The 26,676-nt window shown below is 38.6% G+C and overlaps 10 protein-coding genes across 10 annotated transcripts; 6 read left to right on the top strand and 4 right to left on the bottom strand.

The window, feature by feature from the left end:
* The first annotated feature begins 200 nt into the window (after positions 1 to 200).
* B0P05DRAFT_566569 (uncharacterized protein) lies at positions 201 to 1,387 on the top strand. The gene is made up of 3 exons (XM_051581068.1): positions 201 to 787; positions 834 to 1,068; positions 1,126 to 1,387. Exons 1-2 carry the CDS (start codon positions 215 to 217, stop codon positions 903 to 905), a joined length of 645 nt encoding a protein of 214 aa, XP_051429063.1. The 5' UTR covers positions 201 to 214; the 3' UTR covers positions 906 to 1,068; positions 1,126 to 1,387.
* Positions 924 to 1,593, bottom strand: B0P05DRAFT_582399 (ARP2/3 complex 21 kDa subunit; the record flags this gene model as incomplete). The annotated part of the gene is made up of 4 exons (XM_051582174.1): positions 924 to 1,060; positions 1,108 to 1,386; positions 1,431 to 1,527; positions 1,588 to 1,593. The coding sequence occupies 4 exons, from the start codon at positions 1,591 to 1,593 to the stop codon at positions 924 to 926; spliced, it is 519 nt and encodes a 172-aa protein (XP_051429062.1).
* A 1,680-nt stretch (positions 1,594 to 3,273) lies between these two features.
* On the top strand, positions 3,274 to 4,343 carry B0P05DRAFT_632107 (uncharacterized protein; the record flags this gene model as incomplete). Its single annotated transcript, XM_051583503.1, has 2 exons — positions 3,274 to 3,547; positions 3,568 to 4,343. 2 exons carry the CDS (start codon positions 3,274 to 3,276, stop codon positions 4,059 to 4,061), a joined length of 768 nt encoding a protein of 255 aa, XP_051429061.1. The 3' UTR covers positions 4,062 to 4,343.
* Positions 4,344 to 5,848: 1,505 nt separating this feature from the next.
* Positions 5,849 to 7,660, top strand: B0P05DRAFT_576408 (uncharacterized protein; the record flags this gene model as incomplete). Its single annotated transcript, XM_051581699.1, has 1 exon — positions 5,849 to 7,660. The coding sequence occupies one exon, from the start codon at positions 5,849 to 5,851 to the stop codon at positions 7,658 to 7,660; it is 1,812 nt and encodes a 603-aa protein (XP_051429060.1).
* A 417-nt stretch (positions 7,661 to 8,077) lies between these two features.
* On the top strand, positions 8,078 to 9,419 carry B0P05DRAFT_566552 (NADP-dependent oxidoreductase domain-containing protein; the record flags this gene model as incomplete). Its single annotated transcript, XM_051581067.1, has 10 exons — positions 8,078 to 8,100; positions 8,143 to 8,238; positions 8,292 to 8,320; positions 8,371 to 8,449; positions 8,498 to 8,596; positions 8,641 to 8,737; positions 8,789 to 8,905; positions 8,949 to 9,015; positions 9,062 to 9,120; positions 9,165 to 9,419. The coding sequence occupies 10 exons, from the start codon at positions 8,078 to 8,080 to the stop codon at positions 9,408 to 9,410; spliced, it is 912 nt and encodes a 303-aa protein (XP_051429059.1). The 3' UTR covers positions 9,411 to 9,419.
* Positions 9,420 to 11,497, bottom strand: B0P05DRAFT_566551 (uncharacterized protein). Its single transcript, XM_051581066.1, has one exon. The coding sequence runs from the start codon at positions 11,431 to 11,433 to the stop codon at positions 9,478 to 9,480; it is 1,956 nt and encodes a 651-aa protein (XP_051429058.1). The 5' UTR covers positions 11,434 to 11,497; the 3' UTR covers positions 9,420 to 9,477.
* A 1,073-nt stretch (positions 11,498 to 12,570) lies between these two features.
* On the top strand, positions 12,571 to 14,993 carry B0P05DRAFT_566546 (acetoacetate-CoA ligase). The gene is made up of 8 exons (XM_051581065.1): positions 12,571 to 12,731; positions 12,774 to 12,998; positions 13,047 to 13,227; positions 13,283 to 13,310; positions 13,362 to 13,476; positions 13,540 to 14,747; positions 14,796 to 14,834; positions 14,877 to 14,993. Exons 1-8 carry the CDS (start codon positions 12,593 to 12,595, stop codon positions 14,970 to 14,972), a joined length of 2,031 nt encoding a protein of 676 aa, XP_051429057.1. The 5' UTR covers positions 12,571 to 12,592; the 3' UTR covers positions 14,973 to 14,993.
* A 370-nt stretch (positions 14,994 to 15,363) lies between these two features.
* B0P05DRAFT_520161 (uncharacterized protein) lies at positions 15,364 to 20,371 on the top strand. Its single transcript, XM_051575756.1, has 5 exons — positions 15,364 to 15,987; positions 16,065 to 16,425; positions 16,470 to 18,179; positions 18,227 to 19,932; positions 19,986 to 20,371. The coding sequence occupies exons 1-5, from the start codon at positions 15,592 to 15,594 to the stop codon at positions 20,331 to 20,333; spliced, it is 4,521 nt and encodes a 1,506-aa protein (XP_051429056.1). The 5' UTR covers positions 15,364 to 15,591; the 3' UTR covers positions 20,334 to 20,371.
* On the bottom strand, positions 20,372 to 21,205 carry B0P05DRAFT_566538 (NADH-ubiquinone oxidoreductase complex I, 21 kDa subunit-domain-containing protein). Its single transcript, XM_051581064.1, has 5 exons — positions 21,172 to 21,205; positions 20,954 to 21,109; positions 20,791 to 20,898; positions 20,570 to 20,734; positions 20,372 to 20,523 (listed from the first exon to the last, which is right to left on the bottom strand). The coding sequence occupies exons 2-5, from the start codon at positions 21,096 to 21,098 to the stop codon at positions 20,453 to 20,455; spliced, it is 489 nt and encodes a 162-aa protein (XP_051429055.1). The 5' UTR covers positions 21,099 to 21,109; positions 21,172 to 21,205; the 3' UTR covers positions 20,372 to 20,452.
* A 347-nt stretch (positions 21,206 to 21,552) lies between these two features.
* Positions 21,553 to 23,808, bottom strand: B0P05DRAFT_366780 (uncharacterized protein). Its single transcript, XM_051573642.1, has 3 exons — positions 23,725 to 23,808; positions 21,902 to 23,675; positions 21,553 to 21,853 (listed from the first exon to the last, which is right to left on the bottom strand). The coding sequence occupies exons 1-3, from the start codon at positions 23,727 to 23,729 to the stop codon at positions 21,677 to 21,679; spliced, it is 1,956 nt and encodes a 651-aa protein (XP_051429054.1). The 5' UTR covers positions 23,730 to 23,808; the 3' UTR covers positions 21,553 to 21,676.
* Positions 23,809 to 26,676: the final 2,868 nt, after the last annotated feature.

The following is a 26,676-nucleotide window of genomic DNA, read 5'->3' as shown; positions in this document are numbered from 1 at the left end:
GTTTCTGATATTTGAAAACATAGGTTTTTTTTATTGTCTTTTATGCTTTTTTTTAGAAAAAGTTTCTCTGTTTTTACAAGCATGTCTTTTCTTCTTTCTAGCAGTTCTAACAAGTGAAAAATCTGATGATTTTGCTGTTGATGGCTGCATTTTAATCAAAAAAATTCTCTGGCTCTCTTTTTTTTTTTTTTTTTTTTTTTTTTTTTTTTTTACCATGTCTTATTTAAAGAATATCAAGACAGCCACACCTCCTTCTGGTTGGACACCCGAGACAAAATACATTGATAGACTTTTTTGGTCTCCCAATGTCCCCTCTGATATCAAAGACTTGTTTCAACCTACAAACCCCAGTGTGGAAGATCCACGCCGTACCATCAACTTTATGAATCAACATGTCAATCTCATCGGTAGTTTCCCAGGTACAAAAGATCAAAAGCGTAATGTCAAGATCAAAAAGATCACTGACAAGGATCATCCTTGTTGTGGCGCTTATGGCTTATTCGCTGCACAAACACTACAGCCCAAACAGTTAATTATTGATTATTTGGGTGTGGTTGAATACCAAGACGGGTATGAAGCCACATCGGATTATGTGCTTAAGTATGGTACGGATCTCAGTATTGATGCAGGTCGATGTGGTAATGAGGCTCGATTCTGTAACGATTTTAGAGGCTGTGGGCCAGAACCCAATGTATGCTTTATGAACTACATGGACGAAAAGACAAAACACATCAAAGTGGCTATTTTCGTGAATGGCAACAGAAAGATCAAAAAGGGAGAAGAACTGGTAAGAAGAAATATGTCTTGTATTTAGTGAATAACTCATGAGATAGCTTGTCACATATGGAAAATCGTTTTGGGCCAAACGTGGTATTGACATGAGTGGGCAGAAGCACAAAGCATAATATATACCTCTTTATAAATTAAAGACTAAGATTCATGAACTTTCTTTTAGAGAAACACATCCACCACTTGCTTGGATGTCCATCAATGTAAATTCTATCCACCAATCGAACCACAAGTTCCTGACGAAGTTGTTGCATATATTGCTTCATTTGTTCTATCATTGTATGTGAGTTTAGTTCTATTGATACAGGGCTTATTTACCTGCTTGGAATTTGTCAGTAGGCGCTTGATACATGGCGTTCAAAGGAAAAGAAGGGTCACTAGGAATAGAGAAATTAGAAACAGCCAGCGTACTCAAGGATTTGAGTGCTTCTCCTTGAGGTGTCAACTTGTTTAAGGAGCCGAGACATTGTGAAATAAACAAAATCAAGTAGATGAGAACTCGGTCTGCATTGCCCTTGATTTCAAAGTTACGAAAGAGACAGTTGGCACGAAATAAATCGAGTGCCTCGTCAATAATATCCTCAGTGTTAGGGTCAGCTAACATAATTTAAGTAAGGGTTCTTGTCGATTCTGCACTTTACCATAAGGTGCATTGCCTCTAAACTTGGTCTTGATGGGCAATAAATACATATTGCCAACAGATTGATAGTCGCCGTCGTTAAATTGTGAGTGGTATGCCTAAGAAAATGAAAGACGTGAATATGCGTGTCTTTCTCAAGTTGCTTCTTTTTATCTTACAGGCATCTTGCTTTCTTTTTTTTTTTAATATCTAAAATAATTTAGAAAGAGAACAACAAAAGCGTGTATATTATTACCAGAGAGAAAGTACACTCGAAAGAAGAAACCAAGAGGAATTGGTCGGTTTTTTTTTGCTTGCACAACGTTAAATAAGAGTCCGCTCATACGTCATTAATAGACAGAAGCAACATATTACTCGTCTTTTTAAGCAAATGGCTGTTTAATAGAGAGACAGAAAATAAGAAGAGCGAAGAGAAACTGTCTATTTCTAAAAGAAATACAAAAAATATGAAACTGTTTGTTACGACTGCTCATACGAATCGAGAGGAATGCTTGTTTCTTTTGACATCCGAATATCTCTATTCAGTGAACATACAATGGATTTAGTGTTATGACATATACCATAGCCAGTCTATACATGACTATTTGAGAAAAAAAACAATGATCTTCTTTGTGCATCATGCTGTCAAAAAGTAATGTCTTGAAGCTGTTACACGAAAAGTGGAGAATCAAATGGAGGCCATCACGGTCTTTTTTATCAAAAAGTTAAGCTTCTTACATAACAGACAATAACGCCATTATTTCTTCTAAGTATGATGACAACAGTTACTATAATAGGTTTTAATAAAAGACTTTACGCTATTTGAATGGGTAATAAATCAAAGCTTTCTGTAAGCGACAAACAAAGCGATCAAATCACAAATGTGATCTTTTACAGTTAGTCCCTGCATTGAAACCAATATAAGTTGTCCAAAGTACTTGATTGTTTATTTGTCTTCATCAGTCAAGAAAAAATACAAAAGACAATAAAAACAAGAATTTTTTTTTCATAGGCTGCATATGACAATGAATTAGTCCTTTTCGAGAGATGTTGTCAATGATGTCGTTAAAATATATCAAGAGTATTGTACTTTTGTAACTCAAGTAAGAGTAAATTCTTCCAATTTACTCTTTGAGCCCATAATACAATTGTAACCATGTAAAGAACAAACAGATATACAATATTGTATAGCCACATAAAAAGAGCAGAAATATATAATGGATAGTCAAGTATTTGAATGCCTACAGACGATGTCTGATAACATCCATAATATCTTTGGAGTTGATTAAACCAAAAAAAAAAGCCGATTGCAAAAAATGACCAAAACGACCATTCGACCAAAAGGTATTACTCATGAAAAAAGCTCGTTTGACAATTCTTCATCTTCTTTTTGATGATGCAAGACGAAAAACAGATCTACTGACAAACTTAAATACTCGAAATGCGTGTCAGAGGCTTTAGTCATTGACCAATGTGTTTATTTGTTAATTGTCCTATAAGGATGGTATGCTAGGAGCAAAAACCTTGTCAACATTTTTGCCTATTTGTTCAATATTTTAGCAGCAAATTCGTTGTGTTCTTTGTATCAGCAGGCTCAAAAAGCAAAGTTCTACAACTTTTGTCATTACACCAAAGCCAGATAACCGCGTCTTTATGCAGCACTCAGCAAAAGCCCGATCTTGGATGCGGCGGGATGAAGAATTGGAGTTGCCTTCCATTTCGATCTCCACATACTGCCATCTGGTACATCTTTTGTCCCTTTACCCCACATTTACAGTATAGAATGCCTATGTTTCTACTTTTCTATGCTCTCTGGCACTCAAAATAACACGAGATGCTTTAGAGAAGTTCACGAACCTCCGTCTATGCTTGCTTCAATCGGTGCCAACAACCATGGCTTCTCTAAGCAGCTCTCCTGTCGGCTCTATCGGCAAACGGTTCGCCCACAAATGGAATATAAACTGGCAATTATGCTTTTGACAAAAACCCAGACTAAAGTATTGGAGCAAGCCCAAGATTACTGTCTGAGGACCATTTTCGGCGGATCTAAAACTGCATCAACAAAGGTAATGAGGCATCTATTGAAGCTGCCCACAATGCGTGAACGAAGTGAAATTCTTCAAGTAAAATTTGTACTGCGTGTTCTCTCTCTCTGCAAGAAGACACTCTTCTTACCCGATTACTGCCTCGACTGCAAGACCTTACCGCTTCGCACTGGCACAAACTCTCGCCCACTCCTTTCTGCAAATATCTCCCTCAACCCCTCACACCAATACCTCGAAAAGATTCCCGAGCGTATCAACATCAGTACTTGGAAGCAAATTTCACCCATATGCTTACCTTACCACAAACAAAAATGCTCTCCCTCTGTCGCCCATTCCTTTCCCTTGACCTTATCCTATGGCTGCCCATGACCAACATTGAACGGAGTCCTCTTATACACTGGCGTCTCGGGTGGCTGCCTTGGGGCTCTCCTAAGCCGTATTCCTGTGGTCAACACCTTTCGCATTCCCATGCTATCAACTGCCTCAGTATGCATGTAATTCTAAACCAACCTACAACTGTTTCCGATCCTTTGTCTCGCCTTTTAAATCGCTTGCCTACAACACCTCCTAAGAACAACCGCTCAATACTTTACTGGAGTGTCAAATGAACCTCAATTCACGCACTTTTATCACAAGTTGACACTATATAATATGCTAACATAGAGCCGCTGATCATGACTCCAACCAATCAATTATCGCCCTTCCTTCTATGGTTACAAACATATGCCCACAAAAACATTAGTCCAACACTCTCCTTTTACAAGCCTTTTTTGCCCTTGATTCTCTAAGAGTTTTTTCAGTTTAAGTAGTCCTTCTTATGAGATGATCGAGTACGAGCGTTTAAAGGCTAAATTAGGTCATGCGCTCAAAAGGACTATTTATAAATATTATCAATAAAAACAATTTAAATACGGACCTCCGTGGATCTCCCATGGGTCAAAAAAATAAATTTTACCTAACAACCAGACCAATGGTACTATTCAGTTCCTTAACTCAAAAGGACATGGCTTAAATGAAAAGACGGGATGTTTTGATAATCTGGTTGTCGAGCAATGATTCATCAAAGATTGGCCTTTTTAAGCTGTGTTTTGAGCGTTTTTTACTCTAGATGTCATATAGAGCTTGCGAACAATCAACTTCTCTAAAGCATCTCGTGTTATTTTGAGTGCCAGAGAGCATAGAAAAGTAGAAACATAGGCATTCTATACTGTAAATGTGGGGTAAAGGGACAAAAGATGTACCAGATGGCAGTATGTGGAGATCGAAATGGAAGGCAACTCCAATTCTTCATCCCGCCGCATCCAAGATCGGGCTTTTGCTGAGTGCTGCATAAAGACGCGGTTATCTGGCTTTGGTGTAATGACAAAAGTTGTAGAACTTTGCTTTTTGAGCCTGCTGATACAAAGAACACAACGAATTTGCTGCTAAAATATTGAACAAATAGGCAAAAATGTTGACAAGGTTTTTGCTCCTAGCATACCATCCTTATAGGACAATTAACAAATAAACACATTGGTCAATGACTAAAGCCTCTGACACGCATTTCGAGTATTTAAGTTTGTCAGTAGATCTGTTTTTCGTCTTGCATCATCAAAAAGAAGATGAAGAATTGTCAAACGAGCTTTTTTCATGAGTAATACCTTTTGGTCGAATGGTCGTTTTGGTCATTTTTTGCAATCGGCTTTTTTTTTTGGTTTAATCAACTCCAAAGATATTATGGATGTTATCAGACATCGTCTGTAGGCATTCAGCGCATTTGTGCATGTATAAACAGGTTTTATACTACCTTTATATGCCTGGAAAAAATAAAATTTGCATGAATTGGTGAAGCATTTATTTGCTCAAAACTCTATGCATATTTATTATTAAATCATGCTTAAGCTCTCTTAACAGATTATTTTAACCAATGATGAGATTGTATCAATTAGGATGGCATATCAACATTCAGATTGATTTTTACAAAAACATGCAGCTGTCTAAGTCTTTATTCCATAATTCAATACCTCAATTAAAAGCAACAGTCTTATTGATACATCAGAGTTAGTGATAGCCTGCCTTTAGCATGACTGCTCGGATTCCAACTGATTATAATACCAGATTTAGATTTGTGGTAGAGTTTCAAAGTCTATTAGTAAGGATGAGCCATGTTTCATTAAAAGATAGAATGAATAAAGTATTTTTTTTCTGCTTTTGGAAAAAACGATCTGTATTTTTAAGAGTAGATTCGTCAAGCTTGATGTCAGAAATAGGTACTTACTGACTCAGGATCATAACATTCTGTCAAACTGCAAAATCAGCCAATCAATGTCAACGTGAATGTGATTGTGTTCGGTACTTGAACCAACTAGACAAATCTTGATCTCTTGGTGGCTTTTTCTTCCTTTCAAACCTCAATATGCCTCTATGGAGCTCGTTACCTCAAGAACTGGTGGTCATAGTGCTCAGCTTTCTAAATACAACTGATATCATGCAATGTCAGCTTATTTGTCATAACTGGTCGCGTGTTTGCCAAAAAGCTGCGTATGCAGATATCTCTATAAACAACGCTACCGAACTAGAACAATTCTTGCAAGCAGCAAAAACCCCACTCGGTAAGCTCGTCAAGAAACTGTACGTGAAAAACGCAGGTTTTTTTGTCTACAAAACCGATGGCGTCATTCAATTTCCCTTTGTAAACTTTGATTCTATGTTTTCTCCAGGTGTATCTTTAAAATCTTTGCCTGATATTTGTCCCAATCTAGAGTCGTTAGACTTTAAACAAACCGATAAAACATTTTATGATTGGGTTTTGATCAAGATCAAAAAAGGATACTGGAAGCATTTGTGTACTCTGCCATTTACCAAAGAAATGGATCAAGGTGAAAGCTACTCTCAAGCCATCATAGCTATGCGCGAAAAGATAAAAAACATTAAACTTTCTGCCCGTGGAACCTCATTTCCTACATGCCAATTGTTATGCAATACAATCAGCACATTTGGAAATCTAGAGAAATTGTGTATACAAAGCTTTAAGTCTATCCCTCTAGACTTAGACGAATTGATAGATAAAGTTCCAATGTTAAAGGAACTTAGCTTTAAGGGATCTCAAAGCAGACTTGACGCTTGGTTTGATATGTATCGATCACTATCCATAAAGAAGAGAATATTTCTAAAAAGCCTTTCTATCATTGGCCACAGCCCAACTGAAAACTCCCTCGTATACGTTGTGAACAAGTTTCCCAATTTGAGACGTCTTAATATCTGTAGTGAAAGACTATATATGCCACACCCAGCTCTCAGCACAGATACTATGCAGCGTTTTACAGAACTTGTAAAAGGTTTGGACGAAGTTTCAATTGATAGCTTGCAGTTTGACAACATGCTCGAGCTAGCAATAATGATGTTTGACAAGCTAGCAAACAAGCGTATTAGATTCAATTTGTACTTGAAAAATTGCTATTTAAATCAGATCCGCTCTTCAGAACTTTCTATCAAAACTGCAAGACTTTGTGAAGGCCCAGGTCAAGACAAAGATGGTCTTTTTGTCGTTATCTCTAACATGGGAAATCAAATTTCACTTGATTCAGCTCTTGAACAGTTCAAGGGAGCAATAAAAGGACTCAAGGTCGAAAACACAGGACATCATATAGTCAACTTTGTCTCTCGTGGTGATGATTATAAGGATATCGTACACAAGCACTACATAAATGATATTATAGCCACCTGTCCCAACCTAAAAAAACTGACATTTTATAAAGTCAAGCTTATTGACTGCAGCATGAATCAAGATGCTCTGATAAAGAGCTTGAAAATACAAAATTGCAGCTATTTGCCATCTGTATTACACCAATTTTCGCTTCAACTGCCTTGCCTTAGCCATTTGGCACTCGAATCATCACGCGTGATTGATCCTCACAATTTGAATCCATTGCCAGAGGATCCTGATCATATTCTTATTGACATGCCTTATACAGCATTCAAGTTGCTCTCAATCACTGAACTCCGATTCTCAAGGAAGCGTAAATGCATTTATGTCAGATTATCAACAACTGATCTAGACAGATATTACCAAGTAGAAGAGACGGTAGTCTCTTCTATAGCAGCGGAAGATTACGAAAAGACTTTGCCAAAAAAGTCACTTGTCAATCTTCATATACGATGTGAGAAACTTCTATTTTTACATCTACTTGAAAATACTATCAAAATCGAGAAGAACACCATGACTTGAAAACAGTTAAGGTAAAGTCAATCATTTATTTAAGCTAAAATATTATTTCAATAAAGCAGAAATTCGTATACTAAAAACTCATTATGCTTTTACATTATGTGGTCCAACACAATCTCGTATCATCTTCTAATTATATATAAACTTTTTAGGGCAGACTGCCATCGATAAACAAGGGTTGAAAGAGCCTATAATCATTCGCAACTTGGCATAACTTCTAGTGAATTGGCTTTGTCATATAATGCACAAAGAGTCAATAGAAATTTCTGCAAAAGAAATACAAAAAAGTCATTAATACCCCCGGATAATCCCGTTTCTTGGGAGATTACTGCTCAATTAAAGTTTGAGCTTATTAAGCAATGGGGAAATTAAAAAAGAATTAGTTTTCTTTTTCTTACTAAAAAAAAAAAAAAAAAAAAGATGCCTACAACAACCTTTAAATTGTAAGGTCTTTAGATAGAGTGAGCATTCCTAAAAATCTGTAGAAACACCGGCGCAAGCTTACCTGCCATTGGACTTGGAACATGGCAATCAAAGCCAAAAGAAGTTTACACTGCTGTTTTAACTGCATTGAAGGCTGGGTAAGTCACTTTCTTGATAACTGCAATTGATACATTTTTCTCGACATCAATAGCTATCGACATATCGATACTGCCTTTGTCTGTAAGTAGTGGAAAGCATTGTTACTTTTTTGTGTTGATTTTTTATATAAGATCGAAATGAAAAAGAAGTTGGACAGGCAATTAAAGACAGTGGCATTCCTCGCGATCAACTGTTTATTACAACTAAGCTGTACTATTATTTTATGTTATAAGTAAATCTAATTGTTTTTATGAATAGCTGGAACACAAGTCATCGCCCTGACCTTGTTCAAAAGGCCATTGAAGTCTCTCTTGCCAATCTTCAACTGGATTACTTGGACTTGTATTTGATGCATTGGTAAAGACATGGCCTACAATTTGATATGTATTGATGATTTATAGGCCAATTGCGTTTAAGCCTTCTGAACATAACATGCCCAAGAATGAACAAGGAAAAATTGCTGTCGATTTATCCATTGATTTTGTAGACACATATGCTGTAAGTCAAACAATTCCGGCTTACAAAGCTTGATTGCCTAATTAAGATAAGGCAATGGAAAAACTTGTTGCGTTGGGCAAGACACGCGCTATTGGTGTAAGCAACTTCAATATTCCTAACCTTGATCGACTATTGAAAAACTGCAAGATTCCTCCAGCTGTCAATCAGGTAATACTCAATTGATCCTGTTTTTCTCATGACGCTTGGATAGGTTGAATTACACCCTTATTTGCCTCAACCTGAACTTGTTGAGTTTTGTCAAAAGAACAATGTTCATGGTAAGTAGCTATCCTTATACATGCCTATATTAAATTATGTCTCAAGTCACTGCTTACTCTCCTCTTGGGGCTACCAATTCACCTTTGATGAAAGAAAAAGTCGTAGTAAGTATATAACTTGTCAAACAAAACCACTTAATCTTTATAAGCTCGATATTGCTCAAAAGCATCATGCCTCTTTTGCTCAAGTACTTTTGGCTTGGGGTATTCAACGTGGTTGCTCTGTCATTCCAAAGAGTGTTACACCCTCCAGAATTGTATCCAACTTTGAAGTAATTCAGCTTGACAAAGCAGAATTTGAAGCTTTAGAACATATCGCAAAGCAAAAGCAACCTAAGCGTCTAGTTGATCCTTCGCCTTTCTGGGGTGTAGATATTTACAAGGCCAAATTGTAATAAATAAGATGGTTTCTCTCTTCTTCTTCTATAGCTTTATTATATGTACAGACATTCTATATTATATTCATGAGCAACATCTTGACCTTAATCTATCTTGTATTCTTGAATCAAGCCAAAATCTACCAGTCTTGTCAGATTTGCATTGTCTCAAGAAATCATACAGCACGGACTCAGCCTTTTCTCTTCTATGCGCCTTTAGCCATGCATCAATCAATACACTATAAGTCACCGTATTAGGCTTGTGTCGCCTGCTTCTTTTCATCAGATCAAAAATCTTTTCTGCAGTCTCAGGCATGTAATTCTTCCCACAAATATCAATCAGGGTTGTGTAGGTAAACGTATTGGGTTCCACTGACTCGGCCAGCATATCTTGATGGATCTTGAGGGCGCCTTCAATGCCTGTCGATTCTGCCTGCATTTTCAGCAGGATGGTATAGAGAACTGCATCCGTTTTGATCCCTGTCATGGCAGCCTGTTGAGCCACTTCAAACACAACTTCTGGCATATGTTGTTTTGCAAATGACTTTAGAACACTGGACATGATCACTTCATTCGGCTGAATGTCCTGTGCTGACATGGCATGGAGCCATCGAAGGATAAGTCTTGTATCATTTTTTCGACATGCTCCTTCTATCAATGTGCTATAAGTGTAGACATTAGGCGGAATGTTGCTTTGAAGCATTTTAGTATAGTAGTGTACACAATGCTTCATGTGTCCTGCATTTGCGTTTATTCTGATCATTTCAGTGTACGTTGCTGCATCTGGCTCCACATTCAACTGTAGCATAGACTCAAAGATATAGGACGCACGGTCTACTGATCCTTGTGCTGTGAATATCTGCAAGACGGCATTGAATGCTTTGACCGTGGGCTGCTTTCCTGCTTCTAAGAGTTGTTCAAATAACCTTAGAGATTCATGGTATTTTTTTTGTTTTCGATAGGCATTCATCATGTTAATAAACACCATTTCATTGACATCTACTTTATCTCGTACAGTATTCAGTACTTGTTGTGCCTTTTCGATATCGCCGTAAACAAGCATACGCCAAATGAGTTCATCCAGTGCATCTGCCCTAATACTCTGCTTCTTTTTTGTCAACCCAAGCACAAATTCATCAATCAGTCCATGTGTTGTCTGTCTATTTCGCTGGTATCCATGACAAATATAAGCCAATCGATATATGTCTGCCGCTGACACATAGCGACTATCGTATTCTGACGTCCCTGCACCATGTAAAGCAATAAGCTGTAATCGCGTCTTGATTTGATTCTTATTTAAAGACTTGTCCTTCATGACCATCAACATGAGCTTCAGGCAGGTATTTCTCGGTAGTTTGAGTGGATCCATACCCCCTTTTTTACTTTCCTTATGAAACCGATAGAATGTTTGCCAGACATCTACATAATCCCCAGTTCGCATGGCTCGAGCGAGTTGTTTATGGCTCGAGATGGGCAATTCTTGTACTGAAGATAGAAACAGTTCTTTTGTGCTGTGTTGTTGAACATAATCCAATAACTGACTAATTTGTCGTTGTCGAAGTTTGGTTGCCTTATTGGTAAAACCGACCATACGTTTAGCAAACAACAAGAGCGCGTATAAAGAGCAGCATACAGTTAAGGGTATGAATTCGTCTTTTCGTAAAGTAAGGGTAACAAATATAGCCCAAGCTTTATCTGCATTGCGCGACTGAATGGCGTAATCTAGATCTGTCAGACTGAGTCGATCGACCATATTAAACAACGATCCTGGTAAGCGATGGGTTGTGTGCGATAATGAGGGCATGGAGAGTGATTTGTCCACCAGCACTGCTGAAGAAGTGGAAGACATGTGTCTTGAGTTCAAAAGCGATCGTTTAAAGTGGGGTATGAAGGGTGTTGAACATAAGTTTTGTTGAGGAAAAGCTTCCCATAGTGATGTTTTTCGTTTACAACTGGTTGGTATCACAGAATTTTTCCCATTATCTACAGTTGTACTTAGAAGTCTAGACACATCTCTGAAATGAGTCGTAGACTTTCGCATTAGTACGTGTGGGGAAGGGCTGTCTTGTCCAATATTAATGTAGGTTATAAATGGCTCCTGCCCTCTTGTTCCCGGAAAAAAAAATAAAGGGCAAGCTAGGCACCACAAGGGACTGCCAGTGTGACTACTCGATGACGGATATACCCTAGACAGGGGCTTAGAAAAGTATGACGCTTTTGTTTGGCAATGGTCATCTATTCCCTTCTCTTAATAAGACATGTCTGCACTAATCCTTCATAGACATGCATCTATCGAGAACTAGATCAAGGTTGAGGCACAAGGCATCAATCGGATCTTTGAATCCCCTGACTATTGTGCTTCAGATATTGTATATAAAGAACAATCACCTTTTGGTTAGGTATTGCTCAGTCAAACTCATGCAACAACAACAACAATAGTAATGTAAAGATAAAATCCCTTCAAAAGACACAGAAGAAGATTGAGTATGTGTGTGTAGTCATCTTGACTGTTACTTGTACAGTGGATTGAACCTGAAAAAGCAATCATTTGCTATGCTATTAGTAGCCTTTAGGATTTGAGTTCTGATGAGGGGCATGATAGAAGAGACGTTTATATTGATCTTTAAAAAGGTTCGTACATTCAGGCTTTGTCCATGCTAGCCAGCTTCTTTCATCACGATCTCCATGCATAAGAGAAATGAAAATTATTTTGTAATTCAATATCTACAAACTCTAGCTTAAGGAGTTTGATGAAAATAAATCATATTAAGTATATGTTTCTCCTTGAGTCTCTTTTGAGCATGCCTGTTTCGACTTTCCTTTTTTGAGGACAACTCTTGTTGGTCAACATTTTGACACTGTATTTCATTCTAAGGTGAAGTAATACACTGTGTCACTCATATATAACTAAATGTGGCAGTTGTTAAGTAAGTAACCAAGTCTATGTAAAATAAAACAAACATATGCAGTATTCCATGGCCAAGTAAGATCAGAACATTTCCGGATGTGTGTTTATGTCCGGTACTCCGAGAAGTAATCCACAAAAGTCGCTTCCAGTCTATGATTTCCCAGGCGGAAAGTGTACACAGTAACACCTGTTGGCCGTATCATTTATGCCACAAATAATCCCACGCTCTTGAAATAATATGAAAGTTAAATTTCCTTTTTCTTTTTTTCTTCTTCTTCCTGTCTTCATTATCATGACTGCTCCTACCTTAGTTCCTGAAAGCGCGTTAACTACTGAACCTGAACGTCTTTGGACACCTTCCAATGTTCAAGACACGCATATGGAGAAGTTTCGCCTTCTTATGCAATCTAAATACAAAGATACAACATTAGGTAATGCCAATTAACAATGCACATCTATTCATCCCCATTTAGATGACTATCAAGCACTCTGGCAATGGTCTGTGAATTATCCTGAGTTGTTCTGGTCCGAAGTATGGGACTACACAAACATTATTTCCTCCAATAAAGGGGAGCATGTAATTGACAAGTCTGAAAAGATGGACAGTATTCCTGTATGGTTTAAGGAATCTCGTCTTAATTTTGCTGAGAACTTGTTATGGTGTAAAGATGCAAGCAAGGTTGCTATTATCGCTACAGGTAAAGTAGAATGATATACGTCACATGTAGACTTATGCAGGCATACAGGTGAAGGACGCGATAAGCATACCATTAGTTATGGACAACTTTATCAAGATGTCTTGAAATTTGCAGAGGCACTCAAATCATTGGGTGTTCAAAAAGGAGATCGTGTAGCTGCTTATATTCCCAATTGTGTAGAAGCTGTGATTGCCATGTTGGCCACAACAAGTATTGGCGCACTTTGGAGGTAAATAAATAAACACTAGAGGGGAGGGGCTTACTGACTGTAATTCATTACTTAGTTCTACTTCCCCTGATTTTGGCACCACTGTAAGAGATCGAATCGTGGGAAAATTATACTTATTTTTTTTCTTCTTTTAGGGTGTGCTTGATCGATTTAGTCAAATTCAACCCAAAGTCTTGATCTCTGTCAACAAAGTCATTTATAATGGCAAGACATTAGACCATATCCCCAAATTAGCTACTGTAGTCAAAGGTAAGAGAAGAGGAGCATGGCCATAAGATAAACACTTTTTTTTTCTCTCTCTCTCTCTTGTAGGTCTTCCATGTCTTCAAAAGGTTGTCCTTATTCCTTTTGTGGGTGAATTGGAACACTATGATATTCCTAACCTTGTGTCTTGGTCTGACTTTTCAAACAGTGTTCCTGTAGATCAATTACCTTCTGAAATCCGATTTGAACAAGTACCATTCAACCACCCCGCTTTTATTTTGTTCAGTTCTGGTACAACAGGTCTGCCCAAATGTATTGTTCATTCAGGTGCTGGTCTTTTACTTCAACTCAAGAAAGAACATATGATTCACGGCAATATGGGCCCTGAAGATGTCTTTTTCTACTACACGACTACTGGTTGGATGATGTGGAACTGGCTTACTTCAGCACTCAGTGTAGGTGCCACCATTGTTCTCTGGGATGGTAGCCCATTCAAGCCTGCTCCTATCTCCTTATGGGAACTATCCGATGCATTAGGTGTCACTCATTTCGGTACTTCTGCTAAATACATCCAATCTTTACAAGAAGCTGGTGTCCATCCTATCAAAGAATGCAAGCTTGATACATTGAAGGCTGTGTATTCGACTGGATCACCACTGAAGCCTGAGAGCTTTGATTTTGTCTATCAATATATCAAGAAAGATATCATGTTGGGCAGCATCACAGGTGGTACTGACATTTGTTCTCTTTTTGCTGGTCATAATGCTGCGCTTCCTGTCTATCGTGGTGAGATTCAGTGTGTGTGTCTTGGCATGAACATTCAAGCTTGGGATGATGTTGAAAAGCCAGTCTATGCTAAGGCTGCTGATCTAGTCTGTATCACACCTTTCCCCTGTATGCCGGTTGAAATGTATGGCGATGGACCTGAAAGACAGAAATACAAGAGTGCTTATTTCGATGTCTATCCTCATATTTGGTACCATGGTGACTTTGTTTGGATGAATCCCAAGACAGGCGGTGTTGTGATGCTTGGCAGATCTGATGGTACGCTTAACCCTAATGGTGTTCGATTTGGTAGTGCTGAAATCTACAATGTGGTGGATAAATTCAATGTGGATGGAGGCGTTGAAGACACTTTGTGTGTAGGACAAAAGATCAAGGGTGAAGATGATGAGCGAGTGATTTTGTTCTTGAAGATGAAGGATGGCAGCAAGACTATTTCAGATGAATTTGTAAAGAAACTCAAGACAACCATTCGTAATGAATTGAGTCCTAGACATGTGCCTGCTTTTATTTTGCCCATTGCTGATATTCCTGTAAGTCATATAATGTCTCTTTTTATGTTATTCATCTATTACCTCTAGCACACTATCAATGGTAAAAAAGTCGAAGTGGCTGTTAAGGTAAGTTGTAACACAAAAGAAACAAAGTTAACCTCGACCTAGAAAATTTTGTCTGGACAAAAAGTTACTGCTACTGGTACTTTAAGCAATCCTGAAAGTCTTGATTTATATTATGATATTCCTGAACTAGTTCAATAAACCTATTAGATTATGTAATAATAAGATCTGCTTGTATTTAAAAAGGAGAAGATAGCTCCTACAAACGAAGGGAGGATTTAAAGACAGTTTCATCAAAAAAAAAAAAAAAAAAAAAAACCTGTCTTGCATAATAGCCTTGTTTAGATAAATGAAGCACTACAACAGTTGCTATTGTTTACCAATAAAGAAGAGTGAAATGAGGGATAAATTGGCAAAATACTTTCTGTCATACATTCAATGATCAAACTAGTCACGACGTAGAACCTAAAAAGAGTATAGAAAAAAACCACAACACCTTGTTTTTATGAATATCCTCGTTCCTAATTCATTCTCCCCTTTATTTTATATTTTATAATACTTCTTTCTCTCTCTCTTTTTTCTTTTCTTTTTTACATCTTTTCTATTTTACTGTGCTAATCTAGCCTTTATCTTTTTTATTATTATTATTAATCTACCTATATGAAGTCAATACCCTTGACTTAAGGATTAGCACAGTAAAATCATTACTCATTTAGATTTGAAACTTATACATAAATATACGTTTTCTCTTTTTTTTTATTATAAATATTCCCTCTCAATTACAATACATTCCTTTCCATAAGTCATATTAAGCAACCCCATGAGTACACCACCTCCAAAACATTCCTTATCCTCACCAACCTCAGCAAATACCCCTCAGCCTGTCTTACCAACACCCTCCTCGTCCACCACTGTCTCTGCTCGCCAAAACAATAGAACCCAGCAACAACAACGCAAGGAACTTGAACACCAGTTGGCAGAAAAACAAAGACAGCTTCAAGAATCTAGTAGCGGCATTGGAAAAAATGTACTTGCTCGCCAAGTAAGCCAACTTCAAGACAAACTTCGAGATATGGATACCCAAAGTCCAGATGAATTTTCTCAGGCGCATACTGGATCCGCAATCGACCGATTGAAATCGTTTGAAAGAGACTTATCAGCGTACCGTCCTCGTCCTTTGTCACCTGGTATTTCATCGATTCGTAGTAAAGAAAAGGTTCGTGTTATTTGTACTAAATCATATATATATATATATAAGCTCACCATTAATCACCCTCCTTTTGTTTCTCCTAGTTACTAAATCAACGCTCACCTACACATGCGGGTATGGATCCATTACCTAGTCCGAGTACATCTACACTTTTACCACCCGCGCATGGTCATGATTCAGCTTCGTTATTACCACTTCCTCCTCCACCCACAGGCTCCACACCTACCAAACGTCGGTCCAAAATACCGAACACAGACCGTAGAAACACCGATATCGAATTCGCTACTGAAATAGGTCAGGGGCTACTGTTAGAAGTGAGAAAGATGCAAGCTTTATTGCAAGAAAAAGAAGAAAAACTTCGAACGCTTGAAAACCAAAAAGCAGACCTTGAACGAGCTGCTGAAGCTATGGCCAAACAAATGCGCCAAAGAGAAGAAAATGAAGGTAAGCCAACTTGATGTGCTACAGAAAAACTGATGTGGTTGTAGAGAAACTCAAAGAAGAAACTTGGAATCTCGAACTCGCCAAACAAGAACTCGTGATTAGTGTGACAGACCTTCAAACCAATCTGAGTAAAGCCAATGCAGAACAAAACAAATTGGCGAAACAAGTCAATGATTTACGGTCCGAAATTGAACAGCTTCGTGATCGAGAAGAAAAGCTCAACAAATCTATTGAGGCAATGAAACAACGTCATGAACAAGATATGTCTTCTATTCGTCGTCATGCAGCTGCCATTCAACGAGAAAAAGCAGACCAAGTCAAACAAATTGAGGCCTTAACATCTGAGCTCGCTATTGCTAAAGCTCAGTCTCGTATTGGCAAACATGTTGCTTCTGAAAGCGAATCAAATCATCATCGTGTTATCAGTAACGGAGATCCTTCTCATAGTGACCAAGGACATAGCACATCCGCTGTCAAAAGCGATACAACACCTTCCTCTTCGCCTCCTTCATCGCCTAGACAAGTACCTGCTCGCAATCAAGCGATGGAAGTAGAGACACTCAAGACATCCCTTGCTCATGCGCATCGCATGGTATCCAACTTGCGTTCAGGTCTGCATAAAGAAAAGACAGAGAAGTTCGAACTCAAAAAACTCTTGGCTGAATCTCAAGAAACCATTGAACATTTCCAGAACGATCCCCGTCTCTGGGTTGATGCAGGCCCTACACGAAGCACGTCTTCTTCAGGTCCTTCGAGCCGAAATGAAGATGGCAGTCGTCGTCCTGTCAAGACAGCTATCAAGCGCCGTGGAGGTAAAAAGGGAACTTTTGAACCTAGCAACAAGCGCAAAAACAAGATCAATAAGGCTATGGTTGTTGGTGATCATGAATATTCAGATTTATCTGACAATGAAGAAAGTGAGATGGACAGCTATGATGAAAGCGATGTTGATGCTACTGGCTTAGATCCTAAAATGGCTGGCTTTACGTCTTTATCTTCTGAATTGTCTCAGAGTCAAAAGCCTGTGGGTGTTCATGCCCAAGTCAACACAGATCCTATAGAGAGCCTTACGCTCGAATCCATGCCTGTCAGTGAATCTGCTCCTCGTTCTTTAGGTGACGAATTAAGCATTGCCATGTCTCGTTCTCCTTCAACTGAAGAGCAAGAAGAAAAGAAACAAGGTGTAGAAATCACTACTCAAACCGACACTGAACTTACTATAACCAGTCAAGATATGTCGATTCAAACCGACGTTTCTTCTAAAGGTGTTGAAATCTCTGTTCAGACAGAAGTTACTCTCACGCCTTCTGAAAGTTCCTCCACGCAAACAGATGCTCGTGTGTCATTAGAACAGAAGGCTGTGTATACATGGGTAAATGAACCTACGCGTGTTACCTTGGGTAATGCATCTCAAGCAGGTACAGATGTAGCTCCTGAAGACCCTGCCTTGGCTGCTTCTGCCTTGGCTGCTGCTACGGCTGCTGCCATTGCTGCTGCTCGTCAAGCTTCTTTAGAAGCTGCTATTGATGTATCTACTCAAAGTGAATCTATCTTGACTCAAGATCATGAAACACAATCCGAGCCTGTTCCTCATTTAGATCAAGGCACTCAATCCGATTTGTTGGAAAGCATTGATTGTGGAGTACAAAGTGAAGTCGCTCAACACACAGACGCTTTTGTACAATCCGAACCCTTCTCAAGTAACACAAAGGACGCCAGTGTTCAACATGAACAAGAAGAAACTTCAGTACCAGGTATTCTAACTGAACAGATATCGTGTCGTGAGCTAACCTATATACAGTTGTCCTTGCAGACCTGGATGCTCAAGAGCCAGTCACCATAGGCACACAAAGTGAGCAAGTTCAAGCATTGGATGGATCAGCACAATACGAGCAAGAGTTGCCTGCTGGTATTGACCATGGCACACAGTCCATGGTTCCTCAAACAGCAGACTCCAGTGTCCAAAGCGACTCACAGATCACTGTCGATGCAAATGTACAATATGAGCCCATCTTATCTACTGAAACAGGCGTTCAAGCTCGTTTTGTTGTGGAAACAAAAGATGCTCAAGTACAGTATGAAGCACCTGAAGAAACCATGGTTGGTATTGTTCCTGTTGAAGAAGACCAAGATGAATTTTTTGATGCTACTTCCAAGCCTTCGAGTAGAAACACATTTAACAATGCTGCTATGTTTGATAAACCTGAATCTGCAAAGCAAAGCAATGCTCTCAAGGCCGTTCTTGCTGCTCCTCTTCTTGGACCTGCTTTACTTGCCTCCAAGTTAATGAACAATAAAAAGAAGGATACACAAGAATCTCAAGATAGCGTTTTAGAAACAGATGGAGAACTTGAAGAAAACAATGCTCAAGAAACGCTTAAGAAAGATGCTTCCCGAACCAACACTTTAGAAGCACCCAAGAAAGACACTGATGTTTCTCACATTAATGCTTTGGAGGTGCCCAAGAAAGACACTGATATTTCTCAAAGTAACACTTTAGAAGTACCCAAAAAGGAATCTCCCATGTCTCAAGAACTTGAGGACAATGCTTCCGTTGAAACTCTCAAGCATGAGACAAGTCCTTTTCAAGCACTTCAAAACAGTGCTCCAGAAGTAGTCAAGAAAAACACCCCTGTTGCTAACAAACATGACAATGCTGTTGTTGCTCCTCAAGATGAAAAGCTGTATAGCAAGTCTGAGACAGATGCCATGATTGCTTCTGCCGTCGCTTCTGCTCTTGCTGCTGCTACTGCTGCTGCTGCTGCTATCGAAAAGAAGGATGACAAATCTATACTCAATGACATTGACTCTGCAGTCGTCTCTAATTCTTCCAATATGGATCATGAAGATGCTATGGTCTCTGAAAAGGCACTTGAAAAGCGTCCTTCCACTGAACTAGTATCTACTCTCAACCATGATCATGCTGATATTCCTTCCATTATCACACCAGACAAAGCATTACCTTCCAGACCATCCAACCCACCTTCTTCTGACTTGTTGATCCGTGCTGGTCTTTCTCCTTCCTTCACTGAGAACAGCAAAGCACCTTCTGACATGTCAAGAGCCGAGAAACATGAATCCATCAGTGTTTCCAGCATGTCTACCAACAACACAAATGAACAACTTCAGTCTATTGCCTCCTCTACCTACGATCCTCGGATTGGCACAGATGCATCTATCATTCAGTTGATTACACAGACAATGGTAGGTGACTGGCTCTATAAATACACTCGCAAAGTGGTGGGCGGTGGTATCTCTGAAAAGAAACATCAACGTTACTTTTGGATCCATCCTTATTCTCGTCGATTGTTCTGGTCTCCTACTGCTCCTATCACAGATGGTCATGAAGGAAAAGCCAAGTGTGCTGTGATTGAAGATGTCACTGTTGTGCCTGAACACAATGCAACTGGTGAAAACACACCTCATGTGAGTCTTTTGATTCAAACAAGTCATCGTCAAATCAAGTTAACTGCACCCAACATGACTATTCATGACCGTTGGTTTGAAGTAAGTGTCTATTGAATCACATACACTTTTGTTTATTAACACATATAATTCAGGCTATTTCTTATTTACTTTCTCGTACCAGTGCCACAGGTTCTGGCTTAACTTTCCTCAATAACCAAGCCAGCACAACCGGAAACAATGGCTCACTCATGAAAAGAGCCAGTTTCCGTATTCAAGATGCATTCCAACATCAACCTTCTATTTTGACTTCAGTACAATCCATGACAACTGCTTCTGATGATGAAGATGATGGAGAAGATGAAGCTTTGGAAGATGTTCGTATGTGTTGTAATGGAAAGCACCATGTATCCAAACTCGAAAAAGATCGTTCTCATCGACACCACTATCGTAAACGTAAAAGTAAAAATTCAATGAATCGTCAACATCATACCATTAGTTAGAAATGAGCCCTTCTCTCTCATTTATGTAATTAAACTATATTTTTTTTTTGTCATTTAAAAATTACACATTTATTTCAAACAACACTTGTTTCTCTTTCTTGATAATGTATTGTTGTTGATCAAGATGAGTACTTGGAGGTATCGACACCATGGTTGTTGTGATTGGCAAAGTTAAAGTATGGATAAGCAGCTAAAGAATGTTAGACAAGACTGTTTATGCAATCAACACCATTTACCAAACTTCAATTGTGCAAATCTAGAGTTTCTGGAAGAAGCATCTTGAACATATTCAGGCATGTAACTTTCACCGTACAAAGCCTTTCCTTCCTTAGCCAATTGGCTCATTTCAGCTTGATCTTTGGTGACTTCAGCAGCATTTTCACTCCAACCCCAGAAACGAACTAATATAATACTAGAGCATAAGCAAAGCAATAATCAAATAAGTAACTTCACTTACGACTGCTGTTTTGGTAAGCGTACAAGAAACCACCAACAGCACCAACAAGAGTGGCAAGACGAAGAGGAATACGCAAGTTACGAGCAGAACCAACAGGGTCCATTCTTTCTATAGAAATAATAGATTGATATTGACTCTATCACTTTCATTTCTTCAGGCTTACCCATTCCTAACAACAAAGCAGGAGCAGCAGCAGTACCTGCAGCCCAAGCAGCGTAATCTGTAGGTCTGAAATAGCGAACAACACGGGCAAAGTGAGGATCAGTGTCGATAACAGGATAAGGTGTGTTGAATTCTTTAACAGGCATTGTCAATTAAACTGATGTTATAAGTCGATCAACAAGAAACTTGTGAGTGATTGTAATAAAGACATCTACTTACGAGTAGGGTGTTGTATCAAAAAATTCAGTACAAGAAAAGAAGTGGCAATTGTTTTTTTTCCAACAAGCCATGCCCCCAATTCCAGTCCCCGCTCAACTTGCTCACTTACAAGCTGAAGCCATGTCATCAATTCGGTATTTCAAAAATAACTTTTTTTTTCTTTATTATTAATGACACATTCTTAAATATTGTTGGAAATAGTTCTTTTCCCTATTGACACTTTCATGTAATGCAGCCACCTTGCTTGATAGCGCTAAAAATGCTTGATTTTGAGCACGCATAATATGGGCAATATCTATCAAAATGAGTTAAAGGATCTAATAAGCAAATGTTTACCTTGAGGTGATTGAACTTTGTTTTGTGACCATGATTCAGCTGTTCTTTCAATTTCCCAAATGCATCTCTTATACTCTTCTAATTTACCACTCAATTTCTTTGTAAGCTGTGAAAAATAGCTATATAGAGCATCGTAAGTAACTTTCAAGTTGTATCATCTCTCTCTGACTTACTCGTCATCTTCTGAATAGCCAAACAACCATCTTGCAGTATGTCCTGGATGTTTACAAGCTTCTAATACAGCACAACCATCATTTGCATGTCTCAATTGATCTTTGACATTATCATAAAATGTCTCAACAGCTTCCATTTCACTCTTTAGCGTATTTAAGAGAGCATCAATTTGCTACACATCATCAGTTTTCTTTTAGGCTACTGTTTTTTTTTTTTTTACCTGTGATAATAATTCTGTATCTTTCTTTGTTTTTGACATGGCATTCAAATGTTGAGGAAACTTTTGATTAGCAATATATTCACAGCGTTGGCTTTCACGTCGAATATATTCTTGCATAGCATCTAATTCTTTTTGTGCTTGTTCAGGAAGTTCATGGAAGCGTGTGGATAAGGAAATATTGTCAATTCTGAAATTGGTATGATGAACAACTTGGTTTTGTTGTAGTCCTGAAAGAGCAGGTGTAACGAGCGCATAGACTTGGTTAGGTGGTTGAGCTGCAGTCTTGGCTAGATCTTGAAGGATCTTTTCAAAAGAAAACACATTGACTTTAGGTGGAGCAGGAGTAGCAGCAGAAGAAGTACTAGCAGGCGCAGATGTTGAGGAATATGTAACAAACGTAAAGGGACTACTTGTTATTGTAGATCCTGCTGTCGTTTTATCGTCTTTTGCTTTATCACCTGTAGAGGTACCAAATACGAATTTGGGTATTCTGACTGTAGATGTTGTAGCAGCAGTAGCAGTCGTTGTTGCTGCTGTTGTTGTTGTTGTCGTAGTAGTAGTAGTAGTAGTAGTAGTTGATCCAAAGCTAAATGAAGGTGTGGAAGGTGCTGAAGTAGAAGATGTTGAAGCAACAGGTTGAGTTGATCCTAAAGTCAAGGTAGGTGTAGTACTAGTAGACTTATCTTTATCCGTTCCAAAAGTAAATGCAGGTGTTTTGGGTGCTTCAGCAGGTTTGGTGGTTCCAATAGAGAATCCAGATCCTAATGTGGGTGTAGCAGTACTGGTTGGCGTAGAGCTAGCAGGTGCTCCAAATGTGAAAGATGGAGTTGGTTTGGAATCAGTAGGCTTTATTTCTGTGCTCGTCGTAGTTGGATTAGATGGCTTACTAAAACCAAAACTAGGTGTTATGCTGGTAGGTGTTGTGCTGGTAGGTGTTGTGCTGGTAGGCGTCGTGGTTGAAGGTGTGGTTGCACTGCCAAATGTAAAAGCAGGACTGGGTGTTTTATGTGTAGTACTGGTGGTTGCAGGTGTCTTAGTGCCAAATGTGAAAGAAGGAGCAGGTGTGGCAGTAGTACTAGTAGTTGTTGTCGTGTTGTTAAATGGAGCACCAGAACCAGATGGTTGACCAAAAGAGAAGGAAGAGGGTGTTGTAGTGGCAGGTGTGTTGAATGTGAATGCTGATGGAGCAGCAGCAGCAGCAGCAGCAGTAGTAGTAGTGCTAGTAGTACTTGTTGTTGAAGCAGGTGTTGTGAACTGAAAGCCTCCGATATTAGTAGGTTGAGCAGGTGTTGTGACACCAGCAACACTGAAAGAAGAGGTACTGCTTAAAGAACCGGCAGATGTTTGGGTGGTTAATGTGCTGGGTTGTTTGAGGTTACCAAAGTTGAAGCCTGTATTCGTACCTTCACTAGGCGTGATTGAGAACTCGGATTCAGACTGGGCGCGTCGAAGAGGACTTGCTATAGGTGATCCATGAGAGTTATTGAAGGATTTGCTGTGAGCTGGGGATGAAATAGATGCGCCAGATGGGTCGCCAAAGGAAACTGAAGTTGCTCCAAAGTTAAATGATGATGTTGATGCGGGGCTTCCGGGGACACTTCCACTAACAGAACCACCAAAAGTGAAGCTGTTTGTAGGTGAACCGATTGTTGGACTTGCTGGCGCGCTACCAGTAAAACTTGCAAAGCTAGCTGGAGTTCCTGCACTGCCATCTAGTCTTAATACAAAGTTAGGCACGTTGCCGTCTCCCTTTTTAGATCTCGCTAATTTTTTACTAGAGAAAAGCATAAGTATTTTTGTGTCGCAACCCTTGTAATAGTTACCTCATTGTGTCGCGTATAATATTGTTCTTTTATGCTTTTACAGAAAAATAAAAATAAAAGCAAAGAGACGCGAGAAGATATATCGCGAGGGAAAGAAAGAAAGAAAAAAAAACTATGCTTTTTTCAAGCCAGTCACTTTCAACTTCCTTTCTCATTGATTTTGGAAAGTGGAGATATTTGTCTGTAGAAGCTCTTGTTTATCATTCTGAAGTTTAAGGCTTCATTATGACACATCATTTGAAGAGAGATAACTGGGTTTAAGCTTTTTGTCTTTTATTGAATAATGTTACAATGTTGTTTTTTACAAACTGAAAAGGAAACCTTGAACTCATAGCAAGAGAGTCTAAAGCCATCTTTTATGGTGACAATAATATCAGCTTCTTTGCACTGAAGACCAGTTTGTCTGATAGAAGCATACAAGTTATTTGATATATCTCTGATGTAAATGTACTCAATTGAGCTTGTATTTCATCTCTCTCTCTCTCTCTCTCTCTCTCTCTCTCTCTCTCTCTCTCTCTCTCTCTCTCTCTCTCTCTCTCTCTCTCTCTCTTAATAGTAGAGTCGTACAAATGGGTGATGTATTCTATCATGATAAACTAACTTCATCTTTGTCTTGATATGTGTGTTGGCAAAGAAAGTTTGTTTAATCGACTTGTTTACTCTGCTTCTCTTGTGGTTATTACACAATAACGACAGTTAAAAGACTACCCAATTCCATGCTACAGTCTTCTACTTTACGGAATCAATCTTTACTTTTAATACAAGAATCAAAATAGCGATCCTCTGACTAAATTCTTTCCGAAAGCCTTGAGACTTTAAATGCCCTTTATGTCAGCACACGACAAAACGGAGGGGGGGGTTTATTTTAAACTATCACGTTATTTCTTGATCTAGTTTTTCTCACTAAAACCTCCCAGGATCTTTTCGGCAAACTTGCTCTATTGTTATGTTGGTGTAGCTGCTACAGAGATCCTGTAGAACCTCCTAAGATCTTTTCAGTGAGCTTGTTTAGCTGTTATGCTGGTCTAGCTTCTATGGGAAAAAAACTATGTAAATCTTTTTTTACTGTTTTTTATGATCAATGCATCCCACTGGATTTTACATCTCTATTAGAATACCAAAATGCTATGCTAGTCAGAAAATTATTCATATAAATACTTGATAATAACACCAAGTATGCAAATCAACAGTGAGTCGTTATTGGTTATTCTAGAAGCAAGATTTTATCAAAAATTAAAAACGAATGGGGTTTTTTGCCTTGACAATGACTTGTAGATTTTCTTTGAATGCCTTAGGTATTAGCTCACAACAAATTGTCTGGATTAATTCTTTGTCATTTCCCCAAAGAAAGCAGCCTATTTACTTGCATTCTTATAAATGATTCTTCGTCTTTTGTAATAAAAATATATCACTTATTTTTTATTGTTTCTTTTCTTCACTGGGAAAGCAACGGAACGCTTCAAAAGGTTCGCAGATGAAGAGAGAGAGAGAGAGAGAGAGAGAGAGAGAGAGAGAGAGAGAGAGAGAGAGAGAGAGAGAGAGAGAGAGAGGAGAGAGAGAGAGAGAGAGAGAGAGAGAGAGAGAGAGAGAGAGAGAGAGAGAGAGAGAGAGAGAGAGAGAGAGAGAGAGAGAGAGAGAGAGAGAGAGAGAGAGAGAGAGAGAGAGAGAGAGAGAGAGAGAGAGAGAGAGAGAGAGAGAGAGAGAGAGAGAGAGAGAGAGAGAGAGAGAGAGAGAGAGAGAGAGAGAGAGAAGTAAAAGAAGATACCTTTTGCTTCTTGTCAATTGAAGCGATCAATTCTGCTATCTTGCTCTATTCATAGCGGTTTTAATGGTTATAACTAGTCAAGCTATTTTCTATTCTTACTCTCAAACGATAAAAACGAAGTGTGGCATCTGGTAACAGAGGCAAATCGGATTTGTCCTTGAGTAATTAGAATTGCTCAAGTTCAAGGAAGAGGTATAGGCTATGTTGATTGAGCTCCATACAGAAGACGCTGCAATTAAGGCCTAAAAATTAGAAGAATCATTGAGTTCTCCGATAACAATGCAGCTAATAACAATTACAATGATAAATACTAACCGTCAACCAAAAGTCCAAACGATTTGGGTGCTGCCACCCCAATAGAACTTGCTGTTCAATGAGTGACTTCATCTCAATGGCGACTTTTGATCTGTCACTCAAAGTTTGGGTTACTTTGACGCCTTGGTTTTTTACTTCGACACAAAGAAGTCTAATATCATCATAGTTGTTGTATAAAAACAAAATGATTTTCTTCTGTATATCTCTCTCTCTCTCTCTCTCTTTTTTCTTAGAGACCATCCCCATCTAACATCTTCGCAGAGTACCAGATAGAGAGAACTCTCCATTGTTCACTTTAAAAAGTAACCGCTTTTGTATGATTATACGATTTTTAAAGGAAGAGGAAGTAATTGTATTCATTTTACTGAAAAGGAAAGAAAAAGTATCTGTATGGGCCACCTGTTCTCTAGTTACAGTTATATCCCCTCTCTGCCTGGTACTTTTAGTTGAAACAACAGTCCACAAATTAACTTGTCTCAAGTTTGGCACACTTTGTGCCAAATAACCTGTGCCAAAATATTCTTTTTATTGTGCTGAACTTGAAATTAAAAGTGTGCTAAATCATGCCAATAGTTTCAGGAAATAGTGTATGATCTTAGTTGTTGGGTGACTTTTAAGTTTGGAGATTTTCAATCCCCGCAACCGACTGAAAGTGTTGAGAGTTGGAAGAGCCATGAATTCTCTTTAAAATGAGTTCACGTCAGAAGAGTGGCTGAATAGAAACCTGTTTCCTGTAAGGTCCGCCAATATAAATATACTTGTTTATCAACATCACGTTTTTAACCATTTATTTCATCAGCTTATATTTTCTTATTATGCCACAAAACTCTACTCACCAAATAACCAAAAGACAAATCAATCAGCTGCTACAA

Source organism: Gilbertella persicaria (assembly GCF_025201335.1).
Source record: "Gilbertella persicaria strain CBS 190.32 chromosome Unknown B0P05scaffold_89, whole genome shotgun sequence".
NCBI classification, from domain to species: Eukaryota; Fungi; Mucoromycota; class Mucoromycetes; order Mucorales; family Choanephoraceae; genus Gilbertella; species Gilbertella persicaria.
The sequence above is the reverse complement of the archived record's forward strand: the minus strand, read 5'-3'. Positions and strand labels throughout refer to the sequence as shown.